Raw genomic sequence first — 16233 nt, 5'->3', positions numbered from 1 at the left:
AGCAACCACACAAACAGACATCTCACATGAGTAGGGTCGCAGTTGACTTGTGTGGTCTTAAAGTTCAAGTTTGTTTCCATTTCTTACCAGACACTTGAATACATCTGTAGGCTACTACTCTATTTCTTGCTCGACACTTATCTTGAAAGACTGAGACGTTGCCCTCTCAGCTGTGTGGCTCGTTTTTTCCTCTCGTCTCTCTATGACACTGTTCTCCATGTTTAGTAATGAATACTTGTGAAAAAAAAAGAAAGATTAAAGCAGAGAAAAAGTGTGTGCGGGAGTCTTGTATTTCTCATAGTAATGAATACTTGACATTATATTCCTTCAGAACAGCGACTTTGTTCTTGCATATCAGGCAGGTAGCATTTCCATTGAACTCTACAAAAAATACTGCAATGTCCATATTTCTTGAAACCGTCTGTGTTCCTAACGTTAGTTAACCATGGAAACAGCCTCTCGGTAGCGAGCTGCATTCTGTTCATAGTTCATAGTCGCGTGTGGATTGATTGCACCTGTGACTGCATCGTTCACCTGGCGCGCTGCGCACAATAACAGAATTTCATCCCACATTTGAGCCACTTGAATTTCGCATTGTAGGCCTTCCTGCCGGCGCCGTTTACAAGAAATTATTTTGTGGGCCAAAATAATGTATAATTACATTATATTTCTGACATCATGTCGCGGGCCAGATGGAAGGGTGTGGAACCACATATTATTGGACAGACAGCACACTTGCTTTGTAAAATAATGAAAACCATTATTATAAGATATTATAAATTATACAAATACTATTGCAATCCTATAATGTTATACAACTGTAGATTTTAAATGAACGCAATCACAAATCTAAATGAACATGTCTTTCGCACCAATAGTCCGTAGCCTGCTCAAGACTGCTCTTCTGTGTTCATAGATGGTTCCAACATGTGAGAACATTGGTGAATCTTCTTGGAAACAGTGCAAGTGGAGTTTAAGAAGAAATGCTTCCTAAGAAATTCTTAACTATGTTCGTGAATGAGGCCCACTGTTCCTAACCCGGTGGTATAATGGTCTATGTCAACCTATGCCTTTATGTTGACTTAGGCCATTTCCTTTTATTGTGTTTTTTGAAAAACTAGAAAATATGACTTAGGCCATTATTTTAAGAAAGTGAGAATATATTATCTTACTGTATTCGTATATTTATTGTCTGTTGTAATAAAAACTAGTGTGTTGTCCACTGATTAAATGCAGTTTTCAATGCAGTCAAAGATGAATGACACATTGTTTCCTCATGTTAAATACTGTAGATGGGGTTTGAAATTCAATGACGCTGCTTTGTTTTAGGGGTTTAGTGAAGGTGGGGCATTCCTACCCTCAGGACAAGGGGAGTACACAGTATGCTGGGACAAGGGGAGTACACAGTATGCTGGGACAAGGGGAGTATACAGTATGCTGGGACAAGGGGAGTACACAGTATGCTGGGACAAGGGGAGTATACAGTATGCTTGGACAAGGGGAGTACACAGTATGCTGGGACAAGGGGAGTACACAGTATGCTGGGACAAGGGGAGTATACAGTATGCTGGGACAAGGGGAGTATACAGTATGCTTGGACAAGGGGAGTACACAGTATGCTTGGACAAGGGGAGTATACAGTATGCTGGGACAAGGGGAGTATACAGTATGCTGGGACAAGGGGAGTACACAGTATGCTGGGACAAGGGGAGTATACAGTATGCTGGGACAAGGGGAGTACACAGTATGCTGGGACAAGGGGAGTATACAGTATGCTTGGACAAGGGCAGTACACAGTATGCTTGGACAAGGGGAGTATACAGTATGCTGGGACAAGGGGAGTATACAGTATGCTGGGACAAGGGGAGTACACAGTATGCTGGTACAAGGGGAGTACACAGTATGCTGGTACAAGGGGAGTATACAGTATGCTGGGACAAGGGGAGTATACAGTATGCTGGGACACGGGGAGTATACAGTATGCTGGGACAAGGGGAGTACACAGTATGCTGGTACAAGGGGAGTATACAGTATGCTGGGACAAGGGGAGTATACAGTATGCTGGGACAAGGGGAGTATACAGTATGCTTGGACAAGGGGAGTATACAGTATGCTGGGACAAGGGGAGTATACAGTATGCTGGGACAAGGGGAGTACACAGTATGCTGGGACAAGGGGAGTATACAGTATGCTGGGACAAGGGGAGTATACAGTATGCTGGGACAAGGGAAGTATACAGTATGCTGGGACAAGGGGAGTATACAGTATGCTGGGACAAGGGGAGTATACAGTATGCTTGGACAAGGGGAGTACACAGTATGCTGGGACAAGGGGAGTACACAGTATGCTGGGACAAGGGGAGTACACAGTATGCTGGGACAAGGGGAGTACACAGTACGCTTGGACAAGGGGAGTACACAGTATGCTTGGACAAGGGGGGTATACAGTATGCTTGGACAAGGGGAGTATACAGTATGCTGGGACAAGGGGAGTATACAGTATGCTGGGACAAGGGGGGTATACAGTATGCTTAGACAAGGGGAGTACACAGTATGCTGGGACAAGGGGAGTACACAGTATGCTGGGACAAGGGGAGTATACAGTATGCTGGGACAAGGGGAGTATACAGTATGCTGGGACAAGGGGAGTACACAGTATGCTGGGACAAGGGGAGTACACAGTATGCTGGGACAAGGGGAGTATACAGTATGCTGGGACATCACTATGGAGTTGCAGAGCTTCATGGTTAAGTGCGGAGAAAATCTTTTGAGGCCAGATGAGTGGTCATGGCTAGGAAGGAAATCTATCAGGTTCAATCTGTCACATTAATCGGTTCTGCTTGACTGAACCAGATCCATGAAATTTCCTGGATGTAAATCTTAGCCTTTGCCTCTGACTGCTCAGGTGTGACTCCCACTTCCTGTACTGTCTAATGTTTATTCCATGGAAATAAAATCTCACCAGTGTTTCAAGAAGGTGTATAAGTGACATTGAAAGATAAAGGTGGTCACTGATCATTGTAACTTTATTCATTGCTCTTCTGGAGCAGAAGGAGCCCGTTGTGTTTGCTTGTTGATGTAATTGCAACAACAATTGTATAATTGGGGGCTATTATGTGAAAATTGTGTGTGAAGCCTGAAGTACTCATCAGTTCACTGAAAGACATAAACAAGCAGAATTGAGTGGAGGGTTAGGGTTTACAAAATAAATATGCAAATGAGTGGCAAGCTGCTTCATTTGAAAGCTGACAAACATGTATGCAGGAATCTTGTATTTCCTGAGGATTCCACATTACAGGATCGTATCCGTACAGGATACCAGAGGATAGCAGCCATTTTGCTCTAAGCTATTGTTTTCATAGAGCTTGAAAATGGCAACAGAGAAACTGAACTTGGAAGCCAGAGATAATGTCCTTTGAATTGAGATGAGATTGATCTTATTTCCTTTAATTAGAAATAAGTTAATTTACCAGCCTATATACACTGTGATGGCCTAATCATGCAGTATATTATGGTATGCCAAGAACCCATAAAGGGTTTTATTCTGCCTTTGTTTTTTTCCATGATGTTCTATGTCCAAAGGGCATGTGAACACAGCTTCAGATCTCCGCCTGCCAGGCTGCTGCTGTGGGAAGAGCGTCGGGTTCTCCCAGCGTTGGAAGTAGAACGGTCTTCCGGGGATCTCAGGGATCGAGCGGGGAGCAGGGTTTTGATCAGGACCAGCTGTCTGTTGGTTCCTTACCTGTTCTGTTGAAGCACGCCGTTCTGCAGGAGGATAACAGGCACATTTAGAGCAAGGAGGCCGTGCGATGTTTTAATTAAGCTCAACCCTCTATCCCACCCGTCTTTCAGCAGTCAGCCAATCATTTACCCATTACAACACAGTGTACAATTATAGCTTTCAAAGATGGAAATGTGCCAAAAAGCCACAGGTGTCATCTTCATGCCCCTGGCCCACTCTCCGATATCTTCTCTCCTACTTACACATGGCAGAATAAATCACGTTACCTTATGTGTGGTAGGCAGCAGATGTGTTCTCTCTCAGGGTCGTGCCCGGTGAATATGTTGACTCCCCAGGAATGGTTGAATGCCTTTGACATGACATGAGGAAGTTCCGTGGATTAAAACTGCAACAGTGCTATGATGAGGACAAAGCGAGAGACTGGGAGAGCTTGTATTGCTCTGCCATTTTTTATTAGCGACTAGCAAGCTTCTCATCAGCACTGTTGTCTATGTTCCAAGGAACAGCTTGGTCCTTTTATAGCCAAGTTCCTTCAACTCGACATGCATCCGAATCCTCCCCTTCAACCGCTCTGACAGGACCTAATGAAACATAGATTCAATAAAATGTCTGAACATCTCTCTGAGTAAACTCAGTACAATTAATCTGCAGTGGGTAACAGGAGGCCGTTCCATGAAATGACACACTGGCAATTTATTCAGGTGTTTGTCTCATTAGTTGTATTGTTGCAGCTGAGTACCACATTAATATCTTGCCTTCTTATTCAATCGTTACAGAATTATGAATCTTGAAATAATCCTCTATTCTCTATAATCTATTCTCAGGACAAAAGCGCCCTACTGGAAGATTCTACAGAGTATGTCCTGTCTTTGCTCGGAGGATTCAAAGGACATTTTAAATGTGCACGTTTTAAACACCTGGTTGAAATGATCAGTGTGTCATCTTGCTGGTTTGTTCCTCCATTAGAAATCATGGAGGCAATTAGAATGCTTTTCACTTCAAAGCACTCCAAGAATACATGTTGGAGACTCTGGGACTAATAGAGGACTAAAGTACAGTTCATTAAAAATGTCAGTTTATAACGGAGTGCCTCCGTACAGCATGTTCTAAAGTATGAAAACAACATTTTATGCCTCGTCAAAGTATTTGTATATATAGGACGTTGTCCTAATGCAGTCAAGTGGTGCAGTTTCCCTTCTTATATAAGCGGATCTAACTGGTTCTACCATGTTATATAAGCGGATCTACTGGTTCTACCATGTTATATAAGCGGATCTAAGACTGGTTCTACCATGTTATATAAGCGGATCTAAGACTGGTTCTACCATGTTATATAAGCAGATCTAAGACTGGTTCTACCATGTTATATAAGCAGATCTAAGACTGGTTCTACCATGTTATATAAGAGGATCTAAGACTGGTTCTACCATGTTATATAAGCGGATCTAAGACTGGTTCTACCATGTTATATAAGAGGATCTAAGACTGGTTCTACCATGTTATATAAGGGGATCTAAGGCTGGTTCTACCATGTTATATAAGCCGATCTAAGACTGGTTCTACCATGTTATATAAGCGGATCTAAGATTGGTTCTACCATGTTATATAAGCGGATCTAAGACTGGTTCTACCATGTTATATAAGGGGATCTAAGACTGGTTCTACCATGTTATATAAGCGGATCTAAGGGTTCTACCATGTTATATAAGCGGATCTAAGACTGGTTCTACCATGTTATATAAGTGGATCTAAGACTGGTTCTACCATGTTATATAAGCGGATCTAAGACTGGTTCTACCATGTTATATAAGACTGGTTCTACCATGTTATATAAGCGGATCTAAGACTGGTTCTACCATGTTATATAAGCGGTTCTAAGACGGGTTCTACCATGTGTCAAACCCAAACGGAACAGTTTGCAAGTTTAAGGCAACTTTCTGTATTCTCTCACTAACTGTCTTTGTTTGTACTGTGCATGGAGGTAAATGAAGTAAAAGTATTGTGAGTTGTAAGAGGTGAATGTGATGAGGTGTGCTCAGCCGTCTGAGGCAGTAAACACCAGATGGTCGCAAGGCCTCTTTAGCACTGAGCACTGTGTTTACCAACCCACCTGAATGACCTGTGTTGAGCTGAACAGCTGATGCGTAGAGGAACGAGAGTTAACACTTACCCTTGTTTACGTGGGTTCCACTAGCGGGTCCAGAGGAGTCATCTGGCGAGCGCGGGGAACGTGCTTGTTTACCAGCGCTGTGCTTTCGGTTCTGCCGCTCCGTCCTGCTGACATTTCAGATGTACGCGATCCATGACTGATTCATTCCAAATCAAAATGAATTCGACCTCAATCAAAGAAGAAGCTATCGCTGGTGTGCAATTTACATATTTTTGTAATTAAACATGTAATGAGTAGCGTTGAGCCTGATGAGGACAATAGCCTGTTATGTCCCTGCCTTATATAAGAAAGGTTACCTTGAACCATGTTCATCTGTCTTGTCAATGGGATATTTGCTCCTAAGAGACATGGCACATTATCACTGATGCTCTCTGGGTCCTGATCATAGTTCTACATCCAATGTGCATCAGATAGGTTGTTTGAAGGTTATTCATCGTGGTCTGTTTTATTGAGTGTGCTGTTCTTCTCATAACCCGTGATGGTTCACCCTCACGTCATCTTCTTTGCTTTATGACTTTAAATAGTCAACAGCTGAAGACCTTGAAAGGAGAGAAAAATCTTTAGCCATTAATTACCGCAATATAAAATATGGAACATTGATGGAACATAATGAAAACGAATACTGTTTCCAGTCACTTTGCTCTCTGGAGATATGGTTCATATCCCATTACAGCCAGAGAAGTAGCCTTAGCTCCCGCCGGTCTTGAGCAAACACAATCCAGGGGGAAATGAGCCATCAGAAGAGCCACACAGCTGCAGAGATGGAATTACCACGCGGCTTCAGAGACTCCAGCACGGGTGTCCATGTGTGCATGTGTGTGGAGGAGGTCGATATGAACAGAAAGGTTGTTTCGTACAGTAAATTGGATTATATATGCTGGAGCACAGTTCATTTAGAATGTGTCCAAGATGCAAACGATTGATGTGTCTTTATCGTTACCATTGTATAATCCTGCTGACCATTTTAATGGGGAGAAAAAAAGGCAATTATTTTTATTTGAGGTTTAGGAAGAACTCTATATGCTACAAAGCATGTGTGTGTGACAGCTCATGGGTGTTTGAAGTACTCTATGGGACAGTTAGAGGGCTATTTTGCAAAACTAAATAATAAACAATATTGAAAAGTTCCATTTATTTTGCGTGTGAGATTGCTGAACCTTTATAATTTACTGTGCATGCTTTCTACAGTATGTTTATCATTCCATTGCTACTGAGTATTTTGCTGTGAGTAAATAAGACTGAATCATACACAGCCAAGAGTCAAATTACATCTGCTGTAAATAAATAGAACAATGATTGCAATGAAAAACCATGTAAGTATTCACTATTGATTTGCCTGAGGCAACGCTATGCTTTATTATCCATCGGGGAGGAGGAGAGAGACTGAAGGAATACATCTCTTTTGTATGAATGAATTACATTTGCTTGTTCCTCATTGATTCATAATCCAACTCAGTCTCTGAGACAAAGTTGAACATAATATTTGTGGCACTGGCAAATTATTTCTTGTTATCCATAAAATAAATCTCTCACGGCAGCTAAAATCTGTTCTACTACAAATGATCACAAAGAATCTCAGAATTAATTCTCATCAATGAACAGCCTGTAACCTTCAGTGTAGAACAGAGGATGGGAAAATACGAGGATAGGAAAATCAGAAGCGCCTGCAGACAATGTGGAGTTTGAATGCTCAGGAAGGAACGCCAGGCCTGTGTAGTGAGGAGCACACAGAATTAATGTATGACAAAACAGTACCCCCGGCACCAGCGTCTTAATGATATACACTCAACTCATTATTAAAGTTCCACAACATCTCCTGGAGTCACACAGATGGAGTCAATTAAGCAGTGAGCATACTTGTACACACGCTGTTTCATCTTCCTTCTTTTATCTCCTGCTTATTACTCCACGGATGTAATTAGTTGTATATTTCTCTGCACAACATAATGTCCGGTGATAATAACAGTTATTTTCACTTGTAATTTATTAAGAAAAATGTGGCAAAATAAACGTACCAATTTGGCTGCTCCCCTGTCCTTGTGTGTGTGTGTGAAACGGGTACTGTGTTAGCAGGGCTGGACTAACTGCTTCCTCCGCTGTCTGTGTTCACAGAGACCTGATGCCGTCCACGCTGGAGGGACAGATCACCATGGAGAAGACGCCTAGCTACTTTGTGACTAACCACGCCCCAAAACGCATCCATACTATGGCCAGGGACATCAAGCTCATAATAGTGGTCCGAAACCCGGTCACCAGGGCCATTTCAGACTACACACAGACCCTGTCCAAAAAACCTGAAATCCCAACCTTTGAGGTGCTGGCTTTCAAGAACCGGACCCTGGGCCTGATCGACGCGTCGTGGAGCGCCCTGCGCATCGGGATCTACGCGCTCCACCTGGAGACCTGGATGCAGTACTTCCCTCTCTCCCAGATGCACTTTGTCAGCGGAGAGAGGCTTATCGTTGATCCTGCGGGCGAGATGGCCAAGGTGCAGGACTTTCTCGGACTCAAGCGCATCGTCACGGATAAACACTTTTATTTCAACAAAACCAAGGGATTTCCGTGTCTGAAGAAGCCGGAGGACAGCAGCACACCCCGGTGCCTCGGCAAGTCTAAAGGGAGAACTCACCCTGAAATAGACCCTGATGTGATCCGACGACTGCACAAGTTCTACAAACCCTTTAACATGATGTTTTACCAAATGACTGGTCAGAACTTTGAATGGGAGCTGGAGACCAGCGACTCTCGCAGCTCCCGGGACTAGCTGACCGTCTCCCGGGACTAGCTGACCGTCTCCAGGCCCAGCACAGCCAGACCACCAGCCTTCATCCCCTCCATCCTCAGAGAGACTGCTTCAGCACGTCAACCAATCACGGCTGTCTTTGCTAAGTGTCTGTATCCATAGCAAAAATGTACCGACATGCTTTTTTCTCTCCTCCAATTCTCATGCTGTTGATGGTTGAAAACATTACTGTATATATTATACATAAAATATATTTATATTTGTGAAGAGGAGATGTTTTTTTTTAAATTTGTTTTAAAACATAGAGCTGATATATGAATCATCTGACGATGGCGACGCATGCGACAGGTTAAGTGTCCTTATCTCCTGAGCCCTGAGGCCGAACTCTACCTGTCTGTCCCTTTACTTCTCATCCCCCTCTCACCTCTACCTGTCTGTCCTCCCTCCTCTCATCCCCCTCTCACCAGTGAGACAGAACTCTACCTGTCTGTCCCTTTACTTCCCATCCCCCTCTCACCTCTACCTGTCTGTCCTCCCTCCTCTCATCCCCCTCTCACCTCTACCTGTCTGTCCCTTTCCTTCTCATCCCCCTCTCACCAGCAGACAGAACTCTACCTGTCTGTCCTCCCTCCTCTCATCCCCTCTCACCAGCAGACAGAAGGACATGGCCCCTCCTCAGGTCAGAGACCCTCCTACTGGGGACGACTGATCTGAACCTTTTCAAGATACAAGTGAGACATTAAAGTCTTAAAAGTACAATAATCCCTTGACATGCACTCACGTTGTATTTGAAGTTGTGTTTGTATCCTAGACGGAGACTCCATCTTTGCCAAAGCATCAATATTTATGTTGCTCTGCAGTTGTGAATTTCATAAACATTTAACATGTACTGTATAAACGGTACCATTCAGTTGTTTTTGTTTTGTTTTATTTTTTAGGGGGGGGAGGGGGGGGGTAGTTTAAGGCTTGATAAATTCCTGCATGCTAATGGGGCTTTCACCCGCCATGCAGTATCTTGGTATCTGCCACCTAGAATACATTTAGCGCAAATATCACGGGATTACTGGGCATTCAAACATGCCAGACCCTCCGGAACACAGAGACTGCAACCAAGCTGGTGTTGGGTGTAAAATAATCCACATGAATAGTTACCAAAACATTTTAATTTCCTATCGCACATGGGATAAACGTATCGCTGGCTAATATATCTTCATGGTACGAGTGAATGGGTGAGCGAGTGAATGGGTGAGCGAGTGAATGGGTGAGCGACGACAGAGGAGTGTCAGCAAACATCTGCCAGGCGTTCTTCTGTCATCACAGATTAATGGGCTGTTAAGTCAACCTGTTTGTGGAGCATCAATGTCAATGTCAAAGTGAGAATTTGCTGCAGAGTAATGCTACACAGGTTTACCCAGTAAACGGCCCAACCAGTACGTATCACTGTATGTATCTCATTTGAATCAGTCTGTCTAAGAAGGAAATGTTTTTTTGTGTGTGTTTTTTTGCAACCCCACTTGTGTGATTATCCTGACCCAGGCCGGTGTGTCAGACATGGAACGGGGGAATACGATCGGGTTTTGCGCTCATTTCTGCGTAAAACGTTCATTTACTTGCGCTTCACTCCATGAAATGAACAGGGCCGACCATAACCCTGCTTTGCATGCTATGCTTCTGTCTGCTGTCCCCGGACTTTTCATCAACTGAGACAATCAACCAGTCAATGAGTCAATAAACACAGTCTTCTACACATCAGTGGTTGGCAGAGCTATGATGCATTACCCTGTTAACCCTGCCGGTTCCTGGCCAGGCTACCAGCTGGATTGGTTCACTCTGGGCTGCCGGTTCTGTCCCCCCGGGGGAGGCCGGGTCCAGCAGCTAGTTACACAGAGCAATTGATTCAATCAAGGTAAGCACCGTACTGCCCTTAGTAAACACTCACCTCCCGAGCCTCACTGTCTCACTCACACCCTGCGCTTTCAACGGGCTCTGTACCGCCCCCACCCCCAGAGCATGTCCCTAAGAGGCTTCCTCTCCTCACCCCCTCTCCTCTCCTCTCTCTCCTCACCCCCTCTCCTCTCTCTCCTCACCCCCTCTCCTCTCTCCTCGCCTCCTCTCCTCTCTCCTCACCCCCTCTCCTCTCCTCTCTCTCCTCATCCCCTCTCCTCTCTCCTCACCCCTTCTCTCCTCTCTCCTCACCCCCTCTCCTCTCCTCTCCCTCCTCACCCCCTCTCCTCTCTCTCCTCACCCCCTCTCCTCTCTCCTCTCTCTCCTCACCCCCTCTCCTCTCTCCTCTCTCTCCTCACCCCCTCTCCTCTCTCTCCTCACCCCCTCTCCTCTCCTCTCTCCTCACACCCTCTCCTCTCTCCTCGCCCCCTCTCCTCTCTCTCCTCACCCCCTCTCTCCTCTCTCCTCACCCCCTCTCCCCTCTCTCCTCTCTCCTCTCCTCTCTCCCCCCCCCCCCAGACCTCCCTCCTCCACCCCCTGATTAAAACACGGTTCAGGTAGGAAGCAGATGATGGAATGACATAAAGAGGATGATTAACTCCTTATCAAGGAATTTATACTAAATCCAGATTAGCCTGTCTATTCAGTTGCCTGTTAAATTAAATGTTTACTCACATCTTAATCAATATACTCCACAGGGAGAGGCAGAGAAATCACCCATTTTGAAAAAGCAGTATCCTTTATTTTATACTGGGACAACTAGATTACGTGCGATCACAACTTTATTTTCCTGAAGATTTGAGACACAACAGAATGATAAAGCAACAGCCTGTTAACAAAGGTGTTGTCATAGAGAACAGGAAGTATCAGTTCAAGAAATGTTCAAAAAGGTTAAAGGTCGTGGATGCACGGATGCAAAGTGTCTTGAGACTCATTCACTCAAGGGACCAATACCAACCACAGTATCCCACTCAGATCTCTCAAGTGTTGTGTGATGAAGGTACAAACATCATCTAGAACAGTTACTTTTTATGTGTACAATTACTCTTTCATCAATGCACCAAAATACCATCATTTGCACATCCCAAACCACATGCATGGCACAATCCCTCTGCCAAAGTCAGTTCTCCTATTTCAACCCTTTATCGACGGATGTATAGTTGTACCTTTTCATTTGTGCCCCTGGATTCTTTCAAGTGTGCACTGTCTGGTGTCAACAGAATAGTACTTTGATACACCCTGCGAGAGTTCGCCTGCATGAAAGACATGCAAAGCTGTCCTCCACTGGATCCTCCCGATGGGGCCCATGTGGTGATGTGTGGTTCGGTACCAAAGGTATCAGCAGACACAGAAGAATGTTGTGGATGAAGACGAAAGGCAGAGCTTCTCCTACTCATCCCAACTCCTACTGTTCTGCTGTTGTCATCGTGTCACCCTGACATTCAAAGTCAGTGTTTTTACTCAATACCTACCCGAAGATAAAACAGAAAACCATGTTGAATCTCCTGAAGGTTTCACTTAGACCTACGTCTCTTGCATTTGTGCTTAAAGCTGCAACATGACAGACAGACAGACAGACAGACAGACAGACAGATAGATAGATAGATAGATAGATAGATAGATAGATAGATAGATAGATAGATAGGTAGGTAGGTAGGTAGATAGATAGATAGATAGATAGATAGATAGATAGATAGATAGATAGATAGATAGATAGATAGATAGATAGATAGATAGATAGATAGATAGATAGATAGATAGGTAGGTAGGTAGGTAGGTAGGTAGGTAGGTAGGTAGGTAGGTAGGTAGGTAGGTAGGTAGGTAGGTAGATAGATAGATAGATAGATAGATAGATAGATAGATAGATAGATAGATAGATAGATAGATAGATAGATAGATAGATAGATTCAGCCTGAATAAATATATGTCTAGGAGTACACATACATACATACATACATACATACATACATACATACATACATACATACATACATACATACATACATACATACATACATACATACATACATACATACATACATACAGGCTGTATAGATATATCTACTGTAGTAGTACACATATATACATACACCCACGCACACCTCCACAGCACTCTGAAATGCTCTGTTACACAGTCTGAGGGCTGCTGGCACAAAGGAACGTCTGAACCCCTCCGTAGTGCACCTGGGTGGGAGGAGCCTGTGGCTGAAGGTACTCCCCATCTGCCACAGCTCTCTGTAGAGAGGATGGGAGGGGTTGTCTAGGACAGACTTCAGTTTGTCCCTCATCCTCCTCTCCGCCACAGACTCCAGGCTGTCCAGTTGTTGCCCCACAACAGAGCCGGCCCTCCTCACCAGCTTGTTCAGCTTATCTGACTCCCCAGAGATGATGCTGCCTCCCTTGCAGGCCTCAGCAGAGAACAGTGTGCTGGTTACAACAGACTGGTAGAACATCCTCAGCAGCCTGCTACACACATCCAAGGACCTGAGCCTCCTGAGGAAGAACAGTCTGGTCTGTCTTTCCTGTAAAGGGCCTCAGTGTTGACTAACTGTCAGTCCAGTTAGTTGTTCAGGTGCACTCACAGGAACTTGTATGAGTCAGTCCACCATCTCAACTTCCTCCCCCTGGATAGTAGGGACTTTAAGCAACGATGGTTTTCAGGACTGCTACGGTGGCTGGAAATAGATCTGCTATGACGCTGTTGTGGCTGAAGTCGGAGGTGCAGAGGGTGAACAGGAAGGATGACAGGACTGCTCCTTGGGGGGCGTCCGTGTTGCTTATGACCACATCGGACAGCAGCCCTGCAGATGGACATGCTGTACTGTGGCCTGTCGGTGAGGTAGTCTGTGATCCAGGCAACTATGTCCTGGTCTTGTTGTGGGACTGGCTTGGAGCGTGTCTCCTGCGCGCTCCCAGTCCCGGAGCGCGTCACCGGCGAGCTCCGTGCGCTTCGACCTGCCGTCCACCTCAGCACATTCTGCCAGAGCGTTGGCTAGGCGACCGCGCACCGGGGCTCAATCTACACCTGGGATTGACGAGCTCCCGCGACTACAGAAGCCTCGCTAACCTTCCAGCCGATGCCAGAACGTAGCCAACTCACGGTTTGTCACGTCTCCAGCCTGTTTGCCTGCCTGAGGGGTTTTTTCCCTCCGTGTCGTTTTTGTGAACTTACCTGCGTCTTGTGTTTGCCCTCCCAAGGAACCCAGCCCCTCTCGTGTCTGCCTGGAACTGGAACTGGAACTCCTGCCCTCCCGCGCCTTCCCGGAACCTCTGCCCCTCGTGTTACCCTGGACTGCCTTCCCCGGACCCGACCCGCGCTCTCGTTGTTCTGGACCACCCTTTCGGATCACAGACATGTACACAACACCCTCCGCTCATCTCATTCTGCTCCACACCTAGAACTCGCACTGACCCATAGTCTGACACCACACCACACATAGTTAATTACACACGCCACAAACTATTCTACCGAGCGCACCATACACCCCTGCTTACCCCTTTTTGGATTCTCCCGTTAATTACGCCTGAGGGCTAATTGTTCCCCTGTCTCTTTTTCTGTACTGTCTTTACTATGTGGGCTACCAGCCTGTTATAAAGTTTATATATTCGCCTCTTTGGGTCTCTCTGGTCGGGGTCTGTAACAGGTCTACCTGCAAAGCTCGGAGCTTCTCCACGAGCTGGAGGAGAAGGATGATGTTGAAATTAATGGATGAGTCATGACATGACTCTTACTGAATTTCCTGGCCCCTCCAGGTGTGAATAGGCTCTGTGGAGTAGGTTCGATGATGGCATCGTCCACGCTGATTGGGTCCTGGTACGCAAACTGCAGGGGGTCCAGGAAGTCGCTCATCATGGGCCTCTGGCGCTGCAGAACCAGTCTCTCGAATACCTTCGTGAAATCAGACGTCAGCGCCACTGGCCTGTAGTCGTTGAGGATGCTGGGGCGAGCTTTTTTGGGCAGTGGAACGATGCAGGAGGTCTTCCACACCTGCGCCACCTTCTTCAGCCTCAGGGAGAGGTTGAACGGCTGTTGGAACACGCCAGCAAGCTGTCTCGCACACTCTTTGAGCACCCTGTGGCTAATTCCATCAGGACTCCACCTTTTTGATTCGTAGACTTTGGAGTTCAACCCTTACCTCACTTTCTGTGATGAGTGGTCTGGTGGGGGGGGTTGAACTGCCTACTAGCCTCAGATTAGGAGGGGGGCAGGCGCGGAGGTGTTGGGCGGCCTTCTAGCCTCACAGGGGTGGGGGTGGGGGCTGCGTTGAGCCTGTTAAAGAACTGGTTCAGCTCACTGGCACATTCTTGACCCCCTCCACAGTTGGACCTGAAGTACCCAGCCCTCTGGTTCTCTTCATCCCTCCCACTCTTCCTCGGTGCTGCTCAGCTCCAGTCTCTCTCCTCCCTCCCTGTAGCTCTTTCTGGCCCTCTGCAGCTTCCTCTTCAGCTCCTTCTGGACTGACCTGGCCTCCTCTGTGTTCTTATCCATAAAGGCCTTCTTTTTCCTGTTGAGAAGCGCTTTAATGTCCTTATTCATTCATGGTTTGTTGTTGGAGAAGCAGAGTATCTTTTTGGTGGGTATGATGCATTCCTTACAGAACCCGATGTAGTGTGTCGTCCTCCTCCTCTGTGAACAGGCCCTAGTCCGTGGACTGGAGACAGTCCAGTAGATTCTCCACCTCCTCTGTTGTCCACACCTCCACAGTCCTGGGGGTACAGGCTGCCGCCTAGCAACAGGCGTGTACCTGGGGACCAGATGAATCAAGTCGTGGTCGGATCTGCCGAGAGGGGGTGGAGCTGTGTGGCTCCTTCACGTTAGCATACAGGTCCAGGGTCCTATTCTCTCTGGTGCTGCATGTCACATACTGAGTAAAGTCACTCAGGGCTTTTGAGAGGGAGACATGATTGAAGTCTCCATGGACAGTCATGAGCATATTGGGGTGTATTAGGCCCGCTACATACAGTGCATCAATCAATCAATCAATCAATCAATCAATCAATCAATCAATCAATCAATCAATCAATCAATCAATCAATCAATCAATCAATCAATCAAAGCTTTATTTGTATAGCACATTGCATACACAGAGGCAACACTATAGATTGTAGACGTACAATATAGTAATGTATATGTCAGGCTGCTACAAGCAAACTATGAGCTACGGTTTATGGGTTTGGGAACGTCCAAAAAACTTGTTTTGTTCTTGTCATGGTCTTGACCTGCTAGGTCTGGGTCTGGATCTCCTGGGATTGGGTCTTGGTCTGGGTTTCAAGAGTTCCAATGTCTTGACTCCATCTCTGAGAGAAAAAACAAAACATCTACCCAATGTCACTCTTTCTGTTCAATAGTCCTGCCCTAAAGTCAGGCAGGAAGCATATTACTCTATGTGCCCCTGGTCAGATGGGAGATCCATACCATTCCTGACATAATAAAAGATACTCCTTCTGTGTATTCCAGACCATGAAGATTGTTGTGCAATCTAGCCAGCCTGGCTCCTCATTTTTATTTACAACTCAGTCAGCATCGCATGTGTGACAGACTTTATTTCACTCTGCGTTGTGTTGTCTGTGTCCAGGGCGGGATGAGAACCTGCTACCTCGCGCTTGCAAGTCAGATGTGCTAACCACTACTCCA

General features: G+C 45.7%; 1 protein-coding gene across 1 annotated transcript in view; it reads left to right on the top strand.

Moving 5' to 3' along the window:
- Positions 1-8675, top strand: part of hs3st4 (heparan sulfate (glucosamine) 3-O-sulfotransferase 4) — a gene marked incomplete at its 3' end in the record, with an annotated part of 85935 nt that extends 77260 nt beyond the window's left edge. The window contains exon 2 of the mRNA XM_084437897.1: positions 8024-8675. Within this exon, the coding sequence (XP_084294023.1) occupies positions 8024-8675 (652 nt within the window). The remainder of the gene's footprint in view (positions 1-8023) is intronic.
- Between the last annotated feature and the right edge of the window lie 7558 nt (positions 8676-16233).

Source organism: Borostomias antarcticus (assembly GCF_949987555.1).
Source record: "Borostomias antarcticus genome assembly, chromosome: 5".
Taxonomy (NCBI): domain Eukaryota; kingdom Metazoa; phylum Chordata; class Actinopteri; order Stomiiformes; family Stomiidae; genus Borostomias; species Borostomias antarcticus.
Note: the sequence above shows the minus strand (reverse complement) of the source record. Positions and strands in the feature narration are given on the sequence as shown.